The sequence below is a fragment of the Solenopsis invicta genome, chromosome 5, assembly GCF_016802725.1.
Source record: "Solenopsis invicta isolate M01_SB chromosome 5, UNIL_Sinv_3.0, whole genome shotgun sequence".
Taxonomy (NCBI): domain Eukaryota; kingdom Metazoa; phylum Arthropoda; class Insecta; order Hymenoptera; family Formicidae; genus Solenopsis; species Solenopsis invicta.
Window position 1 is genome coordinate 7,522,055 of NC_052668.1, and position 26,727 is coordinate 7,548,781.

Here is a 26,727-nt window from a genome sequence, read left to right on the forward strand (position 1 = left end):
GGACAGCTGTTCGTCAAATTCTCCTGCCGCTTTCCGATTTTGTCGCGATATTTATGCGGAAATTCGTCGTTTGGTTCGGCCAATCGTGTTTTTGCGGCATGCAGCTCCCACGCTTAGCCGAAATCCGAATACCGGAAAGCGACTCAGCATTAGCTAGCGCAGCGCGATGGTGTTGCGGACCAGAAGCCCGACAGACCATCAGCGTCTTTCGATATTTTTAGCGTATGCGGAATTCGAATCCGCTACGCGTATGCATAGCAATAGGAATCTTAATTTCCTGTTGCTATGCGTGTAATTATCGTAGTTGTACAGGATACAACACTCTTCCCCCGCCGGGAAAGAAAAACGAGGAAAAGGAGTTTTTTGCTTTTAACAATATAATACTAATAATATACGAACTTCATAATTTTACAAAGATTGTGTTATTCTTAGGAAGTGGTGTCACAAAGAACAGATAGCAACGACGATTTAGATGAATTTACTTGTCACTCTGAAATGCCAGCTCTAAAAATAGATAATTAATAGCGAATTTGATTGGATGCACTAGTGCGCACTAGTGCGCACTGGTGCCCTCTTCTAGTGTGTTATATTTGGTTGGCGTGCACTCCACTGGTTCAGAAACTATGATGTGTTCGATTGATAATGCACTGAAAAGTTCAGTGATACTTTTATGTTCGATTGAACGCACCACACTAGTACAGAATGCACTAAACCGCACCGAGATTTTTGGCAGTGCGGTTCAGTGCGTTCTGTACTTATAGTTTAGTACCAAATTGATACAACGTATATAATAGCAGGAGATGGCAAAAATATGATAGAAAAAATATTGTTATTAGACGAACTATTAGATAGTTCAAGCAGTTCCAGCGATAAAGAGATAATGACAATATTAATGAAATGTGAAAATATTCCAAAAGTGAAAAATATGATGGAAATTATTAATAAATAATCTGACAAGGAGGTATGCTATACGAAATTTCACCTATTTTAAATATTTGTTATTTCAGATTTAAAACATCTGTTATTAGTTTCAGCAACATTTTCGTTTGAAACGAAGCACGTTCGATATATTGAATAATATATATTTAAATTTAGAAATTTATAATACAACAACAGAGCATGGTGGGCGTAAAACAATAAATAGTGATGTACAGCTATTAGCTCTCTTATGGTATGTTTTTTATATATTTATGTAATTAATATGTATATACATAAGTATTTAATAATATTATATTTACAGGTTTGCAGGAAATAAATATGTGATACGGGACATTGCATCTAGATTTAATGTAGCAGAATCAACTTTTCATTCTATCATAACAAACGTTATGAAATATTTTAATTATATTGCTCCAAATATGATAAAGATGCCAGATACAGAAGATAGAAAAAGAGTAGTTGCTCGTGAATTTGAAGATGTGCGTAGTTTTTTTATGTTTAAAAAAATGCATAACAGTTAACTAATAATTTATTAGTGGTAGTAATCAATTGATTAATCAACTAATAATTATCAATATATAGCAATAGTTATAGTTCAAGTTACCAGTTGCACTGAGTTGGGTCAGAGTAAATAACTTCACCTAGGTTAGTGTAAATACCCGCACTCAGTTCAGTATAAAAATACACTCCGAGCAAGTGTGCCTAGTAACAAAAAGTTACCAGCCACTGGAACGGGGCGAGTGCACGCCAATCGAATTTGCTATAAGGTAGATAATAAAATATATATTCCATTATAAAAAGAAAAACTCATATTGTAGAACATATCTAAAATATATATTATTATTTATTAGTAAGTCAAGCTTTCAATATTACATGGCTGGTTACAAATTCACATAATAAGAAGCTGAATAATTTCAACTCCAAGGATTCGCTTATTAGCAATTTCGATGAAGAAAACACATGGAATATGAAAGATCAACCGCTTTTCTTACACTTAAAAAAAAAACATACAAAATATATATATTTCAAAATATAAATTAATCATTATTTATGGTTTTTCCTAGCATAATTGTATTACGTTTATAAATTCCCAATCAAAGTATTGTTACTTAAAATAAATAACGGAAAGCGTAGATAGATCTGTTACTTGAACGGGATCCGATAGCGCACGGTGCAAGAGCCCACCAACCAATCATCTTGACTTATCTAAGCCAACCAACGGAAAAACTCTAGGCATCGGCCACTGTGAGTGGTGGTGGGCTATCGGTCCCGCGCGCTATCGGGATCCGCCCCTGTTACTTGTGATTGTTCTATAAGCTTAAGTTGGTTTATTTTTAAAAGTAACAAACATGTTAAAAAAGAAAGATTCGTTTTTACCTTATCTAGTCTTAAAATCAGTGTATTTATAATAATATGTTATTTGGCTAATTGAAAAGTGAAAATTTTATTACAAAGCTTACATGCATATAATAATTTTATATGCAAATATAAAAAACTTCTTCAATAATTCTTACATATACTTTGACATCTCTAGAAAATATTTGTATGATTGTTTATTTTAAAAAATTGTATTTAAATGTTATAACTAATTACTTAATTTAAAGAAAAACAAATATACGAATTACTTTATTGTATGCGCGTAGGATTAATTTATTTTGTTTATTAATTGAAAATATATATTTTATATTGTTGCAGAATATAGGAAGTACAAATTCCAAATATATAATAGTAAGTCTCTCGGTGCAACCTGTATTGTCTCTGGCATAACGTTATGAATTTCCCCCCGAACAAGCTCTTCTAAATTGGCAGGATTTTTCTATTGATTGGGAGCTGATGCAATATTAGATATAACAATGGCTGATGATTTTGTTCTGTTGGACGCCGCCAAAGAATTTGTCGAGCGTTATAAAGCTAGTAAGGAGGGTACGAAAAACCAATTACCAATATTGTCCTCTTTGTGTCTAGGTAAAATAAATATTTATGAAAACATCAAATAAAAATTTATAATATTCTTGTTTCTATGTCAGGTTGGGTGTGTTACGCTGAGAAAACGGAAATTTTATATTGCCATATATAAGCGTTACAAACTCATCTCAAATTATGGGGTCATTAGTAGAATACCACTTAGCTGAAATTATGGGTCTATTGCCAGAACAGATATATTACGTAATTGTAATGCCCTGCTATGACAAAAAGTTGGAAGTTTCCAAAGAAGATTTTTACAATCAGCGGAGAAAAACGAGAGACGTAGACTGTATCATAACGTCAAGTATATACATATATCCATATTTCTATATTAAACCTTAAAATTAACATTTAAATATAAATTATGGTATCAATTTTCAGTTGAATTAGAACATATGTTGAATGAAGACGATTAATTAGTATTAAATGAAATAGACGAGGGTGAAATTAAACAACCATTTGGTTCCTACAGTGAAGAAATTGGAACTAAATTATGCAGTCACAGTGGCTCAGATGATTACTCAGACTTCATTTTTTGTTACGCAGCGAAGAATCTTTTCGACGAGGATGTCACAGTAGATTTTAAAAGTCTTAGAAATCTCGACTTCCAGGAAGCAGAATTGAAGAGAAATGACCAAGTGTTATTAAAATTTGCTATTATTAATAGCTTCAAGATTATACAGAATATAGTTCAAAAAATGAAAAAGGGCAAGTGCGTTTACGACCATGTCAAAATTATGGCATGCCCGTATAGTAATTGTTTTATTTTAAATAATGTATTAATACGATGCATATAATAAATAATTAAACTTAATATAATTACTTTTATTAGGTTGTCTAAACGGCGGAGCACAAGTAAGACCCGATGGAAACATTCAACCCCAAGAACTTGCATGGGAAAATATGTTTTGTAAACTTTCGCTAGGTAAATCTCTGAAGAAAATACAGTAGTACAGAATTTGTACAAAACTAAGTTAGAAAAACATACAAAGTTTACGCGTATTTTAATACACGATATTACGAGATACAAAAAATAAACACAGCACTCGCAATAAAGTAGTAATGTAAACTATGTTATATATATCATTACTTGTATAATATATATTTTTTAGTACAGTATATAAGTTCATTGGCTGATCTTTTTGCAATATAACAAAAATAAATATGTATATTACTAATTAATTATTTGACGCCCACTTAGTCATAAATATATACCAGCATGTTATATAAGTAAATTTTATGTTCTTATATATGTCTATTTAATATCACCTTATATATACATAGCTTACATTAATTGTGAACAATTAAAATAATCAATAATCGAAAAATTTTATTTATTTAATGGAAAATAAGCTACAACTAAATATCTCAAAAAATTCTACAATGCGGGATCATATAAATTAAAAATAATGAAGAATAAAATCCTTAAAAAATATGATTGAAAATAGGGAGAATGTTATAAAATATAAGATTATTTATTAAAGTTAAGTTTTGTGATTATCAAAGTATATCCCAATCAGCACACAATATTTTTTAAATGCTTTTTTAATATTTATTAATTATTTATTGTACAATTCATTATAACAATAATATTTATTAAAAATTTATTAAATATTTATTTAACATTAATTAAATATTTAAAATAATGATTTAGAGAAAATAATTTAATATTTATTTAACATTTATATTTCAAATTACAAATATGTTATTGGACCGATAGTGTAACAACACAATGATAGTAAGAAAGCCTTCTTCGGTCGCAGCCAAATCTTAATGCTTATATTTATTCGTGTGATTTTATATACTTCTCCGAATTTAAACAGGATGTGCGCCGAATTAATTCCGGTCATAACACAGCATGTCGAATAAGAATTAGTAATATCACTATTTATATTAAATTGATTAATTTAATATAATAATTGATGCTGATTCTTATATTAGCTAAAACTATAGCTACACATCATTTTAGCTGTGTACAATTGTATCGACTTTTGTCACAGTTGAAAAACACCCAATAATTAAATTGTACCAATTAAATTTTTTTTTAAATTTTGTGAACAAAAATTCAGCAGATCAATTGGATTTTTGTTCATTAAAATTTATAACAAACACTGAGCAATCTATTTTTACAGAGTACTGAATCATGCAACATAACATAAATAATTTCATTAATTTGGGGGCACTTCTTCTTGAAGATTAAATGGTACTCGTTCCCTAATTTCAACAATTTTTTCAACAGTCTTCAAACGACAAACGGAAAAGAAAAAGAACTCAATAATGATAGTAAGTTAAACGCGATAAACGAGATAAACGAATGATACGGAGTACGCGCGGTTTAAGCGGACACGGTGTCCGGAGTGGTCGGGGAGTCGCGGAACGCGGAGTTGGTCGGACGGTGGCGATTCCGCGCCTCGCCCAAGCCGCCTCGTGCAAGGTGAGGCGAGAATATCGCCAGGGCGCGGATGTCCTAACGATGTTCGAGTTTCTATGAGCGAGTCTTCCCTGAGGGAGAGGACGGAGTTGATTGGCCAGGGATACCTAGCCTGCGGATTCGACGAGGATATTCGTCGTGGACGGTGATTCGCCGAGGATGCTCGGCTACGGAGCGCGGCGAGGATGCTCGCCGTGATTGGCTGCGGAGCGGGTATTCGGAATTTCGTGGTTAGCCGAGGATCCTCAGCTCGTCGGGACGACGAGGATTCTCGTCGAGGGATCTGGATGAGGCGAGTATTCTCGTTCTCTGGGGAGTCGGAGTTGCGGTCGAGGATTCTCGACCTGTCAGGTTCGGTGGACCGGGAAGATCTAACTCGGTGTTCCCATGATATAAGAAGAAAGGTGAAACAAGTAACCAGATGCGCAGTAGACCATACTTTAGACCAATCAGAACTGGGTCCAAATTTTGAGATTCAATATGGCTACGGCTCCGGTACTGGGACGTATGTATACTTGTATTTATATGTGAATCTGAGATAATTGGTGAATCGAAGAAATTCAAAGCTACTTAAAAAAAGAAGAACGTGAAGGTAAGGTTGAGATTTTGTACATTAATGAAAATTGTGATTTCAAATTTTTTAAACTTGGATTAGAAGAAATTTGGAAAGTTATAAGAATGAGCTTATGTGTATGGCTAAATTGTTATATTTCATGTTTTTAACAACAGTGTTTATTGCAACAGTGATTTGTGTTAAAGATAATAAATTTCAAGTATTTTTACATTTTTATATATATTTTTTTTAACAACTTCTACATTTTAAGTACGTGTGACTACATATGATTGTTTCGTATTTAAATTGCGCGGATATATTTGGACCCAAATTTCATTGGCGCATTACATTGAGCCACGCCTCTTACCTCGCATCTAGCCGCCGACGATGCGCGTTGTTTCACCTTGTTTTTTACATCATGGGTGTTCCTACTGCCGGCTTATATATCCAAACGCGCACCTCCGCGCTGCCAGCTGTCGGACTAACAGATATAACAATTTTGAAGGTGCCATTCGTTTGCTAGTCGTTTGCTAGTGTTTGCATGTTTTTTTGTTTTGTTTGCATATTAATTAGTTTAAACAAATCGAAATTAAAATTTGGACAAGTAAAAAGCTGTTTTACCTCGTGATTTCCTGAATAATTCAGTGTCGAATCGTTTGCTAGTCGTTTGCTAGTTCCAAATATATAAGTATTATTCTAATTATATCGATAAATAATGTAATAATTCATTTATTAATAAATGGGATTTCTATAGTAACTTTAGCCCTAGTAACTTTCTAGGTGACTCGATGCGCATGCGCTAGTTTTATCCCCAGTAAAATTTGTGGGTGGCATACTTGTACAACTGCATGAGAATCCGGTGTGATTGTACTATCTTTTTCAAAATTGTTATATCTGTTAAGGGTCTCGCACATAAAATGCATAACATAACATAACATAAGCACAACATAAGACCGATAGACCAATGAGCATCCAGTATAAAGTCGCCATATGGAGTTACATAACATTTTCATTGGTCCGTCGGTCTTATGTTGTGCTTATGTTATGTTATGCATTTCATGTGCGAGGTCCTTTAAGGGGCTCACACATGAAATGCATAACATAACATAAGCACAACATAAGACCGACGGGCCAATGAGCATCCAGCATAAAGTCATCATATTAATTTACATAACATTTTCATTGGTCCGTCGATCTTATGTTGTACTTATGTTATGTTATGCATTTCATGTGCGAGGCCCTTTAGTCCGACAGCTGGGGTCACAGAGGTTATCTTTTTAATCTTGAAATTCAGATGGTGAATATACAGTGGAATTACAAGTGCGGACGTGTTTTCCGTTTCTGAATATTTTTTGAAGCCGCCGATTGCATCACAATCGGCAATCGTTTTTGTGATACACTTTTTGATTTTCTCATACACAAGTAGCCTTTAAAGTATGTATTGTCCTTACGTTTCGTTTGAGGGACGGGTATTAAAAATGACGAACTGAACTGGTTAAAGTAGAGGTATGGGATGTTGTAGGTCGTGGGAGACGCGGGCGAAAGAGGATCTGAAAATAGACAATGTTTCGACTAACGCGGAGGACGCGTGTGAAGAAACCCGCTCTGGATGCTGAGTTCTTCGATGTTTATAAAAATACTAATGGTCGTCGTCGTCATGGAACCAATTGAGCTGTCAACTGAGTAAGATTATTATATTGAAGAATTGTATTGTAAGCATTATTTATTTACAAACGTTTAATAAAAAAAAACACTTGTTTTTAGCTTAAATGAACTGAAAGATAAAGAGTATTATCGTACAAAAGTGAAGGGCAAATTTTTATATGAAAAGGAATTTTTGATAGGACCTAGAAGCCTTATTCTCAATGGCGAAGCCATTAACGAAAAAGAAGGTGGAATATTTTCTCCTAAAGCAGGCTCAGGATATTACGTAATTACGCCTTTCAGATTGGAGGATCGTGAGTAATTACACAAATGTTTTTACTAACAGCTAATTGTGAAAAGAAATTTTGAAAGAATAGATTGTAATATTTTTATATTTTCTGATTTATTAAAGAATTAATTTAGGATTATGAAATATAAAAAATATAAATGTGTAATCATAATAAAAAAATTTTTTATGACAATGTATATATATTTACATTCTTTTTTTACATATTTTTTTCGGTATGTATATCATTATATGTATATCGGGTGAACATCTATGCATTTAAAGAAGAGGTAATTTTTGTACAAGTTGTCGAAATCACATGTAGCTCGTACAGGCAGACAACGAATACCAGGTGATCATATAATTTGAATGTTCGTTCCTTAAAGTTACTTTTGTCTGTCCTCCGACCGGACCTTGAGGTGTGCCATATCCAGCTAATAATTCTATGCACACAGGTCCTGCTTCTGCTACCTTTGCCATTGCATCTAAATCTCTAAAACAAACATATATATATATATATATATATATATATACGCTTGAATTTTTGTGTAATAGAACACATTTGTTACAATTCTTACAGTTCTTTAATTTTAGCATACATAAATAAACAAAGTTGAGTAATAACCAATTAGTTAAAAAGTTACAAATTTAATTAAAAAGTTAAATAAAGTAGTAGAGAGATATTTTGACCGTTGCTGTATCAATACAAATTGAAACAAGAATGCCTTTTACAGTCGCAGCTAGGTCTTCGTGCTTGTATTGTTTGTGTGATTTTATATACTTTCCTCAAATTCAATGAACTGCATGCCAAATTATTTGTACTGATACAGTAACGGTCAAAATATCTCTCTACTACTTTAAAGTCACACTGCCTTGGAAAGCGTTCTAACTCATAATCGATTATTGCGAGAAATATCATCATGAGATGTTATTTTTCGCAATAATTTCTTTAGTTTTTTCAGAGGGGAAAAGGATTAATATTTAATAATACGCGATATTACTTAATGTTCAATTTAGAATTGTGTTATGACTGAAAATTAATTCGGCACGCAGTTTATTAAATTTGAGGAAAGTATATAAAATCACACAAACAATACAAACACAAAGACCTAGCTGCGACCGTAGAAGGCATTCTTGTTTCAATTTGTATTAAATATTAAAGTTTAAAAGTTAATTTTTAACCTCAATTAGTTATTTTTAAAACACATAAACTTTAACTTAATAAGCATTGAAACATATATAAATTATTTATTTTTTCCCAAATTTGGAATTTAATTGTGTAAAGAAAAAAATTGATATTAAAATTATTTTTACATCATTTTCACATAAATTTAATTTACAAACAATTAAACAATATTCAATTTATTTGGTACTATTGTAATTGTTATGTTATTTAGAGTAATTCATTTTTTTTAAATTACAACGTTCTGACTTAATAATACTTTTAAATATTAATTTTTAATTTAATGTTAACACAACTTTTAACTGAATTATTTTTTGTTTATGTAACTTTCAACGTAATTAAATTTTATAAACCATTAACTTTGGTTTACATAAAAATAAATAAGCAAAGTTATAATAAGCAAAATAAATATATTAACATATCCAATCTTGCAAATAAGTAAATTATGCATTATTACCTGAAATGCCATACACCTTTCCCAGGAGCATTGTCAGGTACAAATGGAGGTCGCTTTTTTGTTGCTCTGATAATGCCAATAATTTCTATGGGATCTGTAATCTTCTTTTCCATTTTAAACGTTGAACGATCACTTCTAGGAATCCATCCACGATTCACCATGATAGTAATGCTAAACATCAAGAAATAATCCTAAATTAATTCTTTAATAAATCAGAAAATATAAAAATATTACAATCTTTATTCTTTCAAAATTTCTTTTCACAATTAGCTGTTAGTAAAAACATTTGTGTAATTACTCACGATCCTCCAATCTGAAAGGCGTAATTACGTAATATCCTGAGCCTGCTTTAGGAGAAAATATTCCACCTCCTTTTTCGTTAATGGCTTCGCCATTGAGAATAAGGCTTCTAGGTCCTATCAAAAATTCCTTTTCATATAAAAATTTGCCCTTCACTTTTGTACGATAATACTCTTTATCTTTCAGTTCATTTAAGCTAAAAACAAGTGTTTTTTTTTATTAAACGTTTGTAAATAAATAATGCTTACAATACAATTCTTCAATATAATAATCTTACTCAGTTGACAGCTCAATTGGTTCCATGACGATGACGACACCATTAGTATTTTTATAAACATCGAAGAACTCAGCATCCAGAGCGGGTTTCTTCACACGCGTCCTCCGCGTTAGTCGAAACATTGTCTATTTTCAGATCCTCTTTCGCCCGCGTCTCCCACGACCTACAACATCCCATACCTCTACTTTAACTAGTTCAGTTCGTCATTTTTAATACCCGTCCCTCAAACGAAACGTAAGGACAATACATACTTTAAAGGCTACTTGTGTATGAGAAAATCAAAAAGTGTATCACAAAAACGATTGCCGATTGTGATGCAATCGGCGGTTTCAAAAAATATTCAGAAACGGAAAACACGTCCGCACTTGTAATTCCACTGTATATTCACCATCTGAATTTCAAGATTAAAAAGATAACCTCTGTGACCCCAGCTGTCGGACTAAAGGGCCTCGCACATGAAATGCATAACATGACATAAGTACAACATAAGATCGACGGACCAATGAAAATGTTATGTAAATTAATATGATGACTTTATGCTGGATGCTCATTGGCCCGTCGGTCTTATGTTGTGCTTATGTTATGTTATGCATTTCATGTGTGAGCCCCTTAAAGGACCTCGCACATGAAATGCATAACATAACATAAGCACAACATAAGACCGACGGACCAATGAAAATGTTATGTAACTCCATATGGCGACTTTATACTGGATGCTCATTGGTCTATCGGTCTTATGTTGTGCTTATGTTATGTTATGCATTTTATGTGCGCGACCCTTAACAGATATAACAATTTTGAAAAAGATAGTACAATCACACCGGATTCTCATGCAGTTGTACAAGTATGCCACCCACAAATTTTACTGGGGATAAAACTAGCGCATGCGCATCGAGTCACCTAGAAAGTTACTAGGGCTAAAGTTACTATAGAAATCCCATTTATTAATAAATGAATTATTACATTATTTATTACATTATTACGTTATTTATCGATATAATTAGAATAATACTTATATATTTGGAACTAGCAAACGACTAGCAAACGATTCGACACTGAATTATTCAGGAAATCACGAGGTAAAACAGCTTTTTACTTGTCCAAATTTTAATTTCGATTTTTTGTTTAAACTAATTAATATGCAAACAAAACAAAAAAACATGCAAACACTAGCAAACGACTAGCAAACGAATGGCACCTTCAAAATTGTTATATCTGTTAGTCCGACAGCTGGCAGCGCGGAGGTCAAACGCGCAGTTGGGCGGACCTATCCGCGCGCTCGGTCGGCAGGCCCGAAGTGGGAACGTTACCGAACGCCACGGGCAGCGCGCGTGCTGCAGCGTGATTAAAGTCACTAGATCTATAAAGTAACGCAATCTAAAGGGCCTCGCACATGAAATGCATAACATAACATAAGCACAACATAAGACCGATAGACCAATGAACATCTAACATAAAGTCGCCATATTGATTTACATAACATTTTTATTGGTCCGTTAGTCTTATGTTGTGCTTATGTTATGTTATGCATTTTATGTGCGAGACCCTTTAAAAATCCTGTTCTCGATGAAGCCAAAATGGCGGCGGAAAGTGTAAATAGTACAGTTCTATATCGTTCAACTATAGTTAAAGTACAATTGTATCTTCTTGCGGAAAGTGTCGCATAATCTGTGTGATAAAGCAAAAATACATATTAAAATGCTAGGTTGTTGCGTGGATCTGTGCAAAAACTGCACAAAGAAAGCTCGCTTATTTCGCTTGCCAACGGGTAAAAGAAATAGCGAAAGACGATTAGAATGGTTACGATTAATTGGAAAAAATACATTAGCTGAAAGAGCTCTAATTTGTGAGGTAAATTAATAAAAAATTATAATTATGTATTAAATAATGTGGTATTACAGTGTATTACTACAGTAATTTTTACGTAAATTTTGCAGGCACATTTTGGCGAGGACCAGTTTGAGAATAAAAGAGAAGAAGAAAACTGCTCCGTCCATTCACAAAACCAAATTTATTAGAGAAACACACAATAGAGGCGAAAAACTAATTAACAGAAAAGGCATCTAGATCTGTGGAGATAGAAATTCGTAAGTATAAAATAATACAATAGTACTTATAAATAAAAAATAAATATTACTTGCGGCTAGATTTTTGAACACATATTAATAAAAAAATATGGATAATTTAAAGTTGCATATATATTTATACAAACTTAAATGTGTGCATTTATATATGTAAGATTATACATTTTTATGACAAGTGAATTAGAAAATGAAGCCTCGAATTGTATACATAACACCATTGTATATATAAATTAACTTATTCATTATACTGTTTTTATGTTGTTTAGTATACTGTGTTAACTTGTTATTTGTTATTAAAGTTTAAATTGTTTAATTTTCCATAGATGACAAGCAGAACCCAATAAATATAAATTGCACTAGCTTGTGTAACGATATTAACAGTCATAATAACAATGAAGACAGTAATAACAGTAATAACATGACAAATAATATTGGAACAAATGTTGTGGATGAATCACAGAACACTCCATTAATAAAGAAAAAAGATAAAGATATTAGGAAATTGAAAAAAGCTTTACAACAAAAAATACGAGAATGTAATATTTTGAAGAAAAAATTGCGGAAAAAAATATAAATTTTGAAAAAGTGTTCAACGCAGATCAACAACAGTTTATGACAAATTATAATCACAGAGGATCTTTATGGTCTGCATAAACAATAAATAAAGCCTTGAAACTGTATGTAGCCTGCGGACGAAAAGGCTATGAGGAGGTGCAACGGCAGAACTTGCCATATCCAAGTATCCGTACTCTACAATATCGCATACAAAGTTTAAAATTTGGGCCAGGTATTTTAGAAGATATATTGCAGCTGTTAAAGATGAAAGTTAGTATTGTTTTTAATTAAGTTTTTCATATTTTTGTATATATACACACAAACATACATATATATATATATATATATATATATATTTATTTTTATATAAGTACATTTTAACAGAAATTACTTTCATCAAATCAGCTGAATATAAATAAAAGTATTATATATATACATATTTTAATGTAAAATTATTATGATATATTTTGTTATATTATTTTAGATAGAGACATTTAAATCAGAAGGAAAACATGCGATACTACTTATAGATAAAATGTCCATAAAAACTGGTCTGCAATATGATAGAAGTACCAATATAATTATTGGCCGACCAACAATAAAACTGTCAGAAGGAATGGATTTTTTTAATCAGCTAGCTACACATAGTACGGTATTTATGTTGTGCGGCATTACTACTAAGTGGAAACAAACCATTGGGTATGAATATACAGCCAATTCATTTTGCCCGCAAGAAATGACGAGAAAGATTTTAACAATTATTGAAAAGGCACACAATATTGGATTAATTATTAAGGTAGTACTTTCGGATATGGGAGCGCAAAATAGGAGTTGGTGGAGACTTTTTAATATTACAGCTGGTAAATGTAGTCAGATAAAAAATAACATTCAACATCCATGTAACAATGAAGATAAACTATTTTTTACACCAGATCCAGTTCATGTTTTTAAAAATACAGCATCCGCATTAACTGCAGGTAACACCTTTTATTTAGATGAAACAATAGTGAAAAAGTATAACTTACCGCACAACGAAGTCTCTATCAAACCTATTTGCGAGGTATATATGCTAGACCAAAAAGATATTTTAAAACTGTCCACACTTAAAAGAAAAATCAATAAATCCTTCTCACTTCGATAAAATGAACGTTGCCTTAAGTGTAGGATTATTAAACAACAACGTTGCAGCCATATTATATCACATAGATAGAAAAAATATTGATTACGTGCATAAAACTACAGCGTGGTTTATAAGCACAATACACAAATGGTTTAAGCTTATGACTAGTCGTTATGAAAAACTTGCGCTATCCCATTTTCAGGAAAATATATACACAGAAAATATCACTTTTTTAAAAGAATTTAATGAAATTGTTTATGGAATAACAGTAGTTGGAAATGGAAAGTGGAAACCATTCCAAAGCGGTTTGGTACATTGTACACAAACTGCTCTCGATATACAACATGAATATCTAAACAAAATTTTAAATATTTATTATTAGGCAGGTTTACTCAGGATGCGTTAGAAAATTTATTCTTGACAATACGTGGGCGAATCTGTACCAGACGCACGAGAATTTAAACAATCATTGCGTCTTGTTTCTCTGTCACAATTTCAGGCAAACATTAATCGTGGTAATTATTCTGCTGTTGATGCCGATCATCTTGTACAATATTGTACAGAAATAAAACTATTGGAAAATAAAAATAAGTCTAGAGACATACAACGTCTCGAGAGCATTGAGAATGAAATATGGGATGATTGGGATGAAGAACTACACACTCCACTAATGCGAATGAACCTTTAAATAATGAAACGCAAACTGCATTGTATTATTTGACAGGTGCATTATTACATAAAATTAAAAAAAATTACAAACATTTTACTACATGTTTTAATGCACTTGTAAATACTGATACAAATTCGAATGATGTCAATAATAATAATTTAAGTCTTTTCACCAAATTAAGAGAATATAAGAAAAATGTATTATATTTTCTTACTATGGATGTGTATAATATCATATATAAATGCGAAATATTATTTCGGCAATATGAGACTGATTTATTATCTAATAAGTTAAAACCTATAGAATTAGTCAATAAATGTTTACAAATGTATTCGACGGATTTTATTCCTGCATGTCATAATATTATATATAAACTACTAAAAATATTTGTTATTTCACGTATACATTTTGTTTTAAAAACAAACTGTGATAACATTATCAAAGCTGTTCCTTCTTCTAGTCGTAGTGTCGCAATGAAGAAATCGGTGATAAATTATAAATGTTACGGAAAAAATAAGACTATGTGATAAAAATAAATAAAATATATTTTATATTTAATTTTTAGTATTTATTTGTTTTTCCTTCTTTGTAATATTAATTCATATAAGTGTCATTTGAAATTGCCACGTTATGGAGCCAAAATGGCGGACAATTGCGTTACTTTATAGATCTAGTGATTTGACTTTACGCGTGATCGCGACGGTAGGTTAGCTTGGTGCGCGCACGTGGTGCTTGTCGGTGCGATGCTCGGGTGGACGGAGCGGAGTGGCAGTGCGCGCGAGGTGGAGGGGCGTTTCATTACAATATTATAAGGTCATATCATTATTTAAACTGTCACTTTAATGCATAATAAAAAGTTCTTATTATTGTGATATTGAGTGATAAATGATATTATAATATCATTATAACTTCTGCGTTCTGTTTAGATGTACATTTGTAATTTAATACCATACCGTAAATTTGTTAATAAATTTTCTTGGAACTGTAGCTTTCTTTCCTTCCTTCTTAAATTTTGCTTTAGTGCATTAATAGTTGCTTGCATTTATTTTTTTCTTAGACTCATTTCTTGATTTTTAAAATGATACTTAGATTTATCCATTTTTTTTTATTTATTGTCAAATTAATTGTATCGTTGATAGCACTTGTATTACCTGTATTTTCTAGAGGTAGACTGAAGACTGTCGAACAATTTTCCTTGTCTTCTTCTAAATTCATGGACTTCTCATTTTGAGAATGCAATGTAAATAAATTTGTAACTCTTTAAATCGCTGGAGCTTTTAGAAATTTAGAGGATATAGCAAGATATTTTAAACGTACATCAGTTTTATTTGTGTCCATATAATCATGTATATTAAAATGTGCACTACAAATTACGTCTGTGTTTGTAGGCATAAAATTTTCTAGCCCAATGGCTTCGACCCATTTTTTAAAATGCTCCTTATTTTGTAGCCTTATTAGCTACTTTAATTATCTTGCATATCCGTTTAGCAACAATCACGTCATGAACGCTCGTTGCATCGGAAATGTAAAGCCTGCCGCAGACGATACGTTTTTTCTTACGAGATTGCTTACGTGCTATACTGGCAGTCTTACGTGCTCCCGTACTGGAAATGGGTAGCTTACGGGCTACGCTACTGGCTCGCGTACTGGATTTTCGTAATAGATCATGTCCTGTTTTTCTTACGTGATTCTGTACTGGTTTATTGTGAAAGCCAATCAGGACGCAGTCTTATAGGTTATACTGGGTTATACCAGGTTATACTGTCGAAGTGTTGTCAAAGTTCAAACGTGAATTCACTTCGCAAACATAACATCGTGCAGAAATGAAAAGACTTCAAAATAGTCCAAAGAAAGTATTTTATGTTTAATAGAGGCCTACTAATAAGAACCATGTTTATATGCGATAAACACACCAAATTACCATAATAAACACAGTAAAAGTGAGGCATTAAAGAATGTATTGACTGTCGACTCCATAAACGTCGGCGATATTTATTTCGTTGTCGCAATTTTTCAATAATTAAAAATAATGCAATTTTACGACAATGTACAACTGTTGCAATAATTTAATCCATCTCATCTATCTCATCCATATTTAAGCGTGCCGCTTCTATGAAACAAATTTCAGTTGCTTAGCCCGTACGAAAACTCGCACCGTGTGAAGCCACGGTCAGTAGCACTGCCAGTACTATTGCCCGTACGGTAGCAAGTAAGAAAATCCAATTAGAAATCCAGTAAGAAAAAACGTTTCGTCTGCGACAGGCTTAAGATTGCGGAATTTGCCAATCGTGCAAGCAGCGTAAGCATCGTACGATTGACGCGAATATGACTATATATGGTCATCGTGAGGGCCTAATGCCTTACCATATTGGAAATACCAAAACTATAGGTTAGGCTGCCTAATTATAGGCAGCGTGAGATTCTTAATGTAAAGTACGATCGGCACGTATGCCCTCCGCGATAAATCGGTCACTCGACACCCCGCAAAACATCCAGCGGCCGAGTGCGCGATAACACGTGATTCGTTCACCGCGATTCGATTATATTAAAAAGGGAAATCATTTATAATAAAGTTTGGGAAATAAAAGTGTTATTAAGAAAGTGAAAGTGTTATTTGCCACCCCGCGCGTCCACCTCTAAGTGTCTTCCTCATGGATTCCAACCCTTCAGACGGACGGAATCCCGAATTATCTCCCTTGAACATCATCTAGATGAATCTCTCCCTGAAACACTTCCAAGCTATTTGAATTGATTGTTTATTTTCATGGCTAATCTGTGAAAGTGACATAAAATGACAAAATTTTATCATTTTCCACGTCTATTAGTTCTAATTCTTTCTATTACATCGCGATTATCAATGCAAAGTTCTTAACTACTCAGGAGCCTTAAAATTAAATTTTAATAGCAGTAAGTTTTATTAAATAGAAAGCGTAAGGAATGGATAAATTAGTATAAAACTTTCTTGATAAAAACAAAAAAATATTTTATCAATAAATCATCTTTTATTTTCTGAATAATTAAACTATTTTAAAAAACAAAATTATTGATTCTATCGTGAGAAAACATCGTATTCCCTTTGCCGATACAGTCAAATTTTTATATATTTCTTTCTCGAGACAGAGAAGATTTTCTATATTTTCTCACCATAATTCTTACAAATTTAATTTTTTTTCTCGTTATTTCACACTATTTATCGTTTGCATTTATACATATAGAATAAAGCTGTGTATAATCAATTTAGAACAAAAAGTTTGTTTTTGTTTTTTACTTTAAATTGATTTTTGCAACAACAGTAATTTCATTTCTTTGTCAATAGAATATAAATAAAGATCAACGATATAGAAAAATATAGAGAATCTTTTCAGTCCCAAACAAAAAAAAATATATATAAAAGTTTGACTGTTCGCAATATTTAAGAACTTGTTAGAGAAGCCATAAGTAACTCCATTTTGTTAAGAAAATTCTTTCCTTCCATTTTGTCCCATCTGACTTCTTTGAAAGAGCCTCCCAGATTCTCCCACTTTCTCTCTCGAACAAGCTGACCAGGAAAGAAATCCTTTCTAGGAGAATGAGCAATGGCGACTTGTACACCTGTTTGCGGCTCGCATCGTACAGCTATCATTCTGCAAACATAATTGAATGATAGTTAAATGCCAAGCCGGTGCGCGTATGCAACATTCTTTCTACGTCATAAAAAACTTGCATAACTTGACTTTAAGCGAACAGTATTAATTAAAAAACCTCTAGGAGAGAAAATTGCCAATTGGAGTCACATGACCGACTCTGTGATTAGTTGGCATAAATTTGCAGATTTTGCATTGCAACGTCAATTCATTGACGAACTTCGTCGCGAGGAATCAACGGTGATTCCGCGTAATGCGTGCCGGCCAATGCATTGACATTGTAATGCAAAATCTGCATATTTATGCCAGCCAATCATATAATTGGTCACGGTGACTCCAGTTAGCGATTCTCTCTTCTAGAAGTTCTTTAATATTAATCGTATGCATATTATAGATATTGTTGTGTATTTGTCATCAGAAATGAAGGTGGTTGTTCAATTATCAGCATTAGGAGAAATGCTCAATTACTGACAATGTCGCAAATATTAAGAATTCGATTTTAAATAGTTTTTGACTGTATAAATTATTACATAATTGAACATTAACTTCTTTACAATTTTTCGGGATAAGCAAAAATGCTTACAAGCATCAAAAATTAATAAAATTGATTAGCAATTTGAATTTTCGTTGTTTTACATTTCTTGATTCTTCCTAATATATTTGTTTTAAGTCCAGCGAAGTAAGCAACGCGCAGTTGAGGGAATCTTGTAAATGTTTATAAATTCACCTAGAAAATTAATGAGCACAAAGATTTGCTTTAAACCGTGTATAACCTTCTCGTTATTTAATGTATTTATAATTGAAGAATTTCCTATAAAAACTAAATAAGCATATGTTTGCCAATAGAGAATGATTATTCTTTCGAATTGATTTTTAAAAATATTGACCCAAGGTTAAAGAAACAAATTGATAACTTTAAATTTAAAACATGTAACGACCCTGCTTCGCGCACGTACGGTGGTCGGATGAGAACGAGGACACGAAGGGTCGCAGAAAGAATTAGACTAATCGTTGTGAGTAATAACTAGGTAGGTGCTTATTAAATAAAGAATAAGAGTATAACAAGATAGTAGATGAAAGATCATACGGCGGTAACAGACAAGAAACCAAACAGAAAATAATACCGCGTTTGAAGAGAAATAAAAGATCGTAATACTATAACAAAACAAGAAGAGATAATATGAAATAATATAAACGCGTGGACGAACGGACGTGACAATTTATATTCGCGAACGGAAACGAAAATGCGGAATCCGCTATTTACAGTATCGCGAGACGTGTTTCGTGGAAAAGTATCGAGGCCTTTTTTCGGAATCGTGTCGTCACGGACTTTCGAGACGGCGGCCTTGTGTCGTGGCCCGTATAATAGTTTCGCGGCGCGTACACGGATCCGTGTGTTTTGGTTGCGCACGTCCCGTCGCGAGGCGGTTAATACCGCAGGTGTAATCGCCGGGTGGCACTATTCCACGCCAAGTGCGCTTGGTGGAGGCACAGAACACTGTACCCTCTTACGTGTGATAGCACCGGACTCGGGATGCGGTAACGGATCGTCTTGCGTCAAGTAGCTCGACAGGACTCAAGCTGTCTTGAGCTCGTTGTAGCGGCGAGGATGTCGGAATGGAACGGATCGGATCGGTTTCGGGAAGTCGAAAGTCAAGTAGCTTGACGGAGACCGAGGCGCTCGATCTCTTTCTCGACCTGATGATCTTTTGTTCGACAAGCCGGTCAGAAGCAAAAAAAGCAATTTCTCGTGGCGATCTCAGCTTTTATATACTCGAGAGTCGAGAGAAGGGGAAGTGCGGAGATTAAGCGGAGGCAGCATCCCCGCCACTCGATCTCGAGTATCTCGGGACGGGACACTCGCGCGCGCGTGACAGCGGACAGCGACGGAACGAGAGCGCGTGCGCGTCGAGAGTTTCGAAGCGCGAATGCGTTTGAACGCTTGCTCTCTAGAGATGACTGATATATTTATTTGGTGCGTAGCGCCGATTTTCTTTGCCGTCCGGCGGATGTTCGGCCGGACGGCTTGGACGATGGTCGGTCCAGGGGGGTGTCGGAAGGTGGTTTGTTACACCCTCCCCCCCGCCATTTAATAAGGCCTGAATTTAGAGGCCTACATACACTAGCTCGTCGGTGCAGATTGGCCAGGTTGCTGCGGCGGCAGCTCGATGCTGAAGCGTAATCGTCCCGCACGGTCAAATTGAAACCGCCATCAGCCGTGTATTTTCGGCTGACGTGGACGGCAAAATGTGGCATGTCCACCACTACGCCCTGGGCGGCTTCAATCAGTATCGGAGGTGGCGGTGATAGGACCCATGACGCAGCTCGGTCGCTCGGTTCCAGTGTCGATCGTGGCTGTATGTTGGGTGTTAACATGATCGTCCGGAGATGGCGGTCCGGTGAGCCAGGAGAGTCAGTGTGCCCGACGGTGTTGGGTCGGTGGTTCGCCCCTGTCCATGCCTGGACGTGCGGGGTCGTATTCTTCCACGGCTGGACTCTTCGCTTCAACGTGTATGGTGAATGCTTCGTGCGTCTCCATAGCGTGCGCCGGAATGAGCTGTTTGTTTTGAATGTAGCGGCGTTCGGTGACTTGCTGAATCACCTCTTCGGTGCAATGTTTACGATCGCGGATAGTCATCATCGGAGTCGTCGCTATTTTTCGGTAGATGGCTATTCAGCATCGGAGTCGGTCTTGCTGTCTTCCTCGGCCTCCGGAGGGGGGGACGGTTTTAACCCCTGTATGTGTACATGTCTGTACCACTTTTCCCCCGCACTCCAAAGGTCTACAATCACCAAAAATACTATCCGTCTTACTTCCAGCGAGCCGACAAATTTTGGCGCGAGTTTCGCGTTGTACGCATCCGCGCGGCGGGACAGAAGATGGTCGCGCTTCCCCGCGCATACCCAGTCCCCTACTTTCGGTCGCCATTCGCGGCGTCGCAAATTATAGTAGCGCTCTTGGCGCTGGAAAATGCGCGCTAGCTTGATACGGACAATTTCAAACGCGTCTTGTAACCGGTGTTGGAGCACGTGCGGTGCGCGTAGTTCGCCATCTCGCTCTCGTTCTTTGGATCGCCGTAGCTCGCGGCCGTGATTCAGGAACGCCGGCGTATGCCCCGTAGCGTGGGTTGCGGTGTCATAGGCGAACTGCAATTCGGCGAGGCAGTTATCCCATTTTCGATGGTCGCGATTCACGTATTGTCTAATCATGGTTTTTACGGTCCGATTTGTGCGGTCGACCAAGTTACAATGCGGAGCATACGTCGGCGTCAACCAATGTTTTATACGAAGCGCTTGTAAAAGTTGCGCAAGGAAAGACGAGCGCAGCTGTATACCGTTGTTTGACCATACTTCCTCCGGGCAGCCGTGTCGCAATACGACGGCTTCGGTCAGCGCGGATGTTACATTAGAAGCGGTCGCGCAGCGGAGTGCGCGCGGTCGTTTTCTATAGGAAAATCGAAAGCGTCGGCCGGCGTGTCGAGCGCAATCTCTAGCCATCGCTGATACCAGGCGCAAGCCGTGCGTAATACGATGTTACAACGGGACAACGCGTCCGCGAGAGCTCCCTTACGGTACTGAATTTCAAAGTCATAATGCCTGAGCTCAAACGCCCAGCGGCCAATATGCCCGGTCAGCAAGTCTAACTTCTGTAGTCACTTCAAGGATTGGTGGTCCGTAACCACCTCAAAGTGGTATCCCTCCACGTACTCTCTCATGCGCCGGATTTCTCACAGTACGGCAAGACATTCCAGTTCAATCGCGCTGTAATTACGCTCGGCGGAATTGAACGCATGGCTTGCGTAGGCAATGACGCGCTCGCCTTCGGAGAAGTACTGTGTTAGCACTGCTCCCAAACCGGTTGCACTGGCGTCCGTCTGCAGCACAAAAGGCCGATCAAAATCCGGACAGACAAGTACCGGCGCGGTTGTAAGAGTGTGTTTTAGTTTGTCGAATGCGTTTTGTTTGGCTTCCTTCCATTTTCAACGCGCATTCTTTCGCGTTAGCGCGGTGAGGGAAGCGGCGACGGTCGCGAAATCCTAGATGAAGCGGCGGTACCAGGATGCTAGACCGAGGAATTGGCGAATCTGTCGCACAGTTCGTGGAACGGACCAGTCGACAATTGCAGCGGTTTTATCGGAATCGGTGCGGATGCTCTCTCGGTCGATGACGTGACCAAGATACTTGAGCCTGTCGGCATTTCTCGGAATTGATCCGCAAGCGCGCGTCTCATAAGTAGCAGAAGACTTTTTGCAAGGTTGGCAAGTGGTCCTCAAAGGAACGGCTGATGACGATAATATCATCGAAGTATACAAAGACGCGCAGCTCAAGTTTGAGACCAAGGACAGTGTACAGCAAGTGCTGGAACGTAGCGGGCGCAGAGTGTAGTCCAAACCGCATTATGGTAAATTGCATCAACCCCCAGCCAGGCACGTTAAAGGCAGTAATGGAACGGCTCTCCGGTGTCAGGGGTACCTGTCAGTACCCGCTTTTAAGATCGATTGTCAATAGGAATTGCGCACCCCTCAACTTGTTCAGCGTAGCTGCTATTTGTGGCAAGGGGTATGCGTCACGCTCGGTTACTTCGTTCACGCGCCGGAAACCGATGCAAAGCGCGGCTTTCCGTCCTTTTTCTTGACGATGACTACGAGCGAGCTTCACGCATTCTACGACGGTTCAATGATGCTGTCGCGCAGCATCTCGTCGACTTCGCGGTCGATTATCGCCTGCATGGCCAGATTTCGGAGGCAGTATTTTTGCTTGATCGGTTTGTAGTTGTTTTTAACGCAAATTTCGTGCTGCATCCAGTCTGTCGGTTTTCGTACGTCTTCAAAAAGCGGTAGTTCCTCTGCGAGGAATGCTTTCAGACGAGCGGCTTCGTCAGCGTCGTCGCTCGCGGTCTAGCCGTAGCGGTAGTCGTGCTGTCGCGCGGAGTCGCGTATGCGGTGTTTTGCGGATGAGCGGAGGCGGCGGGATGATTAGTCGTGCGCGTGCCATGACGTCGACACCGAATATCATGTCGATGTCGAGTCCTGGCATGATTTATATATTTATATTTATATTTTATTGTACCATTCAGCTTTCGCCAAGAAGCGAGACTTGGTTTACATAAAATCCTTAAATCCATTTATCCTTCCACACTTTCCCTACTCTCTCTCTACCCTACTTCATACATTTCTTCCGCCATATTTTTAGAGACATAGTCTCTTTATGCGCATGTGTCTACTTTATATAAATTCTCTTATATATATACGCGCCTCTCTATTCGAATACTGTACACAAAAAACAAAACAGGTAGCAGCATAGAATACATATTGAACTAACAAATAGATAACAAATACATAACATAACAATTACATAAATACATAGAACATGTCACAAACATAACACCCATCCAATATACCTATCGACACCCCTCCCCTTACTTCTCCCTTTCCTCTTCTGCCTTTCTACTTTTATACTTTTCCTTTTCCCTCCAAATTTAACTAACACCTTCTCTTTCCTTTCATCTAAACTATCGCTTTCTAACTTACTTATCCTTTCCTCTACACTTTCTCCTAACTCCTTAAACCAGTCTTTTGTTATTTCGCATTCGCCCGTAAAATGCGCTAAACTATCTTTCCCTATCTAGCAGAATACGCAATTTCTTTCTTCCTCTTTTAACCAATATTTATTCTCTACCTCCATATTCCCACATCTCAATCTCATCAACGCTCTTATTCCTTCCTCAATTTTCCTTTCTCTCACTTCGCTTTCCTCCAAGTAACAAGGTATCCTGCTCCTATCCATGAATATTTTATATCTCTTATTATATTTAGCCTCTCTAATTCTACGCTCCTCCTCCTGCCGTTGTACATCCCTCTCTCTTTCCCTTAGTTCCTTAATTAAATCCCTCTCTATCCCTGGCATACCATCTATCGCTACAATCCCCCAGCCATTTCTATTATAATATTTTTCCCTCTCTCTTCCATATAAATCTTTCCATCCATCCTTCTTTTTTTCCAACCAGTACACTTTTACCCATCTCTCCTCTCCCATCTCTTCAATCTTTTCTTCATATTTTCTCGCTCTAATACCCCATTCTACTTTTTGCTTGTCCAACCCTAATTCTCGCGTAATCAAATATCTTGGTGTACAGAAATCTATTTTGAACATCCATCTTATATAATCTAGTGAAATCTTCTCTAGTTCCTTTCTTTCCTCCCAACCCCATAATTCTACCCCATAGGACATTACACTCTCTACCAAATACTTAAACAACATCCATCTCCTTATGAAATCCCCCCTACAGATCCTTTCTCCTAATCCCCATACCATATTAGCTGCCAATCTTCCTTTTCTCCTTAATTCCTTTATATGATAATCATAATCTCCTCTCCTATTAAAATTGAAACCAAGATATTTGAATGTTTGCACCTCCTCGATTTCTTTCTTTCCCCATTCCCATTTCCTTTTCTTTTCCCTTCCATCTTTATTGAACACCATCATTTTCGATTTATTCGTATTTAGCTTTAAATTCCTCTCTTTTAAAAACCCTCCTAAAGTTCCCATCATGTCACACATAGCCTCCCTATTTTTCGCTAGTAATACTAAATCGTCCGCATACGCCAACATCCATACTCTATCCTTCCCTAGCTTCAGTCCCCCTATTCCTCTTTTCTCGAAACATTCATCCAAATCCGCAATATACAAATTAAAAAGCGACGGACTCAGAACACACCCCTGCCTTACACCTTTCTTTGTCTTGAACTCCTCCGATAATCCTTCCTTCGTCCTAATTGCTGCTCTTGTGTCTCTATAAATTTCCTTCAACCTCTCTATTAGCCCTCCATTGATGTTTTTCTTCTCCAAAGTTTCCCATAATGTCTTTCTGTTCACATTATCAAAAGCCGAGCTCAGATCGGTAAAAAAGGCATACACCTTTTTCCCTTTTTCCCCTGCTTTTCTCTCTCTCTGGATCAGGTGACTGAGAACAAAAATATTGTCCGTGGTCCTTCTACCTTTCCTAAAGCCACCTTGGCTCTCAGGCACTAAGGTCCCACGCTCAATCTCCACCTCCAGTATTTTCCTCAGAACTTCCGCGTAAATCTTATACGCCGTACATAGCAACGATATCCCTCTATAATCCATTTTCTCAGTGTCTCCTTTCTTATATATCGTTGCTATGACACTTTTCTTCCAGTCTTCCGGAATTCCGCTGCCTTTCCATATACACGTCAGCAAATCCGCTAACCTTCTCTTCACTTTTCCTCCTCCATATTTCCACGCCTCCATTGGAATTCCATCGAACCCTGCTGCCTTTCCTTTCTTCAATCTCTTTACTGCTCTCTCTATCTCCTCTATCTTCAGTCCCTGTTCTGCTTGTTCCATCTCCTCAAACTTCCTCACCTCGCTTTCCCTCTCCTCTTCTACTTCTTCTCCTCCGAGCAGTTCTTTGAAATGCTCCTTCCAGCTGTCCTTACTTATCGTGTTTTCCATCCAGTTGCTCTTCCCTCTCTTCTTATTGATCACCTTCCACACTTCAGCCTCATTTTTCAATTTCTTGAGCTCCTTTTCTTCTCTCTCCTTCCATTTCTTCTTCCTCTCCTCCATATGCTCCTTAAATCTCCTTCTCTCTTCCAAGAATCTTTCTCTACTCGACTTCCCTAATCTCCAGCCTTGTACAGTCTGTGTACTGTCCTTTTCTTCCTCGTGCAGCTCCTATCCCACCATTCCTTGTATCCTAGTTTCCTCTTTCTTCTTCTTCTTCTTACTCTTATCATTGCATTTTTTACCAAATCTTTTAACACCTTCCATTTTTCTTCTATTGTGTTTTCATTTATCTCCTCTGCGTCTTCTCCTTCTGTCCTTTCCTTATATAAAACTATGTCCTCCTCCTTCCATCTGTAGCTCCATTCCTCTTCTTCTCTCCTCTCTTCTCCTCCTTCATACATCTCTTTTCCTCTGTCTTCCAGTATTTCTAACACCAGAGGCATGTGATCCGAGTCCGGCCTCCCTACAACCTTAAAACTATTTACAATTTCCATACAATAATCGTTCGCAATTACATAATCAATCGTAGAGCTGCCCTTTTCTCCTATATAAGTGTATTCGCCTTCCCTATCTCCTATCATTGTCCCATTCATAATATGCCCACCTATTTCCCCCACTAAATCTACTAGTTCTCTGCCCCTGCTGTTAATTACCTTATCTTTACTTTTCCTTACGACATTCCATCCTTCTTCGTCATTACCTCCTTCTAAACCAATTCTTGCGTTAAAATCCCCTCCTACCACTATATACTCCTCTTTATTCTCTTCTACCACTTTTTCTATTATCCTTCTTATCGTTTCCCAATTTCTTGTGACATAAACTGCTACTATTATATAATCTTTCTCACCTTCCTCCCCCTTGATTTTTATTACAACCACCGCATCCTCCTCCTCCCGATTCAAATTTAATTTATCTTCTTTCCAGTCTTTCCTTATCCCTACAATAAATCCCCCCATTGCTCTACCTTTCTTTTTTACCCTTTTTGCGTAACTACACATCCACCTGTGCGTCGTCGGTAACTTTCCCTTAATTTTCTCCCACCCCTTTTCTTCTACCCAGGTTTCAATTAAACAGACATACTCCATGTCCCCTACAAATTTCCAAAATTCC

The 26,727-nt window shown here is 36.5% G+C and overlaps 4 protein-coding genes and 1 pseudogene across 7 annotated transcripts in view; 3 read left to right on the top strand and 2 right to left on the bottom strand.

Moving 5' to 3' along the window:
* The first annotated feature begins 281 nt into the window (after positions 1-281).
* LOC113005297 lies at positions 282-4,222 on the top strand (annotated as a pseudogene).
* A 2,862-nt stretch (positions 4,223-7,084) lies between these two features.
* Positions 7,085-8,015, top strand: LOC113003973 (SURF1-like protein). 2 transcript variants are annotated; one of them, XM_039449554.1, is made up of 3 exons: positions 7,085-7,185; positions 7,411-7,571; positions 7,653-8,015. In XM_039449554.1, the coding sequence occupies exons 2-3, from the start codon at positions 7,498-7,500 to the stop codon at positions 7,852-7,854; spliced, it is 276 nt and encodes a 91-aa protein (XP_039305488.1). In that variant the 5' UTR covers positions 7,085-7,185; positions 7,411-7,497; the 3' UTR covers positions 7,855-8,015. The 2 variants fall into 2 exon arrangements, with proteins under 2 accessions (XP_039305488.1, XP_039305487.1); XM_039449553.1 differs by having other exon boundaries at positions 7,109-7,322.
* A 42-nt stretch (positions 8,016-8,057) lies between these two features.
* LOC113006271 (surfeit locus protein 1) lies at positions 8,058-10,549 on the bottom strand. Its single transcript, XM_039449552.1, has 5 exons — positions 10,287-10,549; positions 10,036-10,198; positions 9,757-9,954; positions 9,459-9,629; positions 8,058-8,311 (listed from the first exon to the last, which is right to left on the bottom strand). The coding sequence occupies exons 2-5, from the start codon at positions 10,155-10,157 to the stop codon at positions 8,134-8,136; spliced, it is 669 nt and encodes a 222-aa protein (XP_039305486.1). The 5' UTR covers positions 10,158-10,198; positions 10,287-10,549; the 3' UTR covers positions 8,058-8,133.
* Positions 10,550-11,517: 968 nt separating this feature from the next.
* LOC105204311 lies at positions 11,518-15,451 on the top strand. 2 transcript variants are annotated; one of them, XM_039449299.1, is made up of 4 exons: positions 11,518-11,886; positions 11,973-12,122; positions 12,443-12,944; positions 13,159-15,451. In XM_039449299.1, the coding sequence occupies exons 3-4, from the start codon at positions 12,939-12,941 to the stop codon at positions 13,813-13,815; spliced, it is 663 nt and encodes a 220-aa protein (XP_039305233.1). In that variant the 5' UTR covers positions 11,518-11,886; positions 11,973-12,122; positions 12,443-12,938; the 3' UTR covers positions 13,816-15,451. The 2 variants fall into 2 exon arrangements, 1 of the variants encoding a protein (XP_039305233.1); XR_005574783.1 differs by having other exon boundaries at positions 11,522-11,886; positions 12,443-12,906.
* Positions 15,452-17,264: 1,813 nt separating this feature from the next.
* The window catches only part of LOC105205952 (mediator of RNA polymerase II transcription subunit 17), a 143,047-nt gene continuing 133,584 nt past the window's right edge, over positions 17,265-26,727 (bottom strand). For both annotated transcript variants that reach the window (XM_039449995.1, XM_039449996.1), the window contains one exon: positions 17,265-18,087. In XM_039449995.1, the coding sequence (XP_039305929.1) occupies positions 17,877-18,087 (211 nt within the window). In that variant the 3' untranslated portion in view covers positions 17,265-17,876. The remainder of the gene's footprint in view (positions 18,088-26,727) is intronic.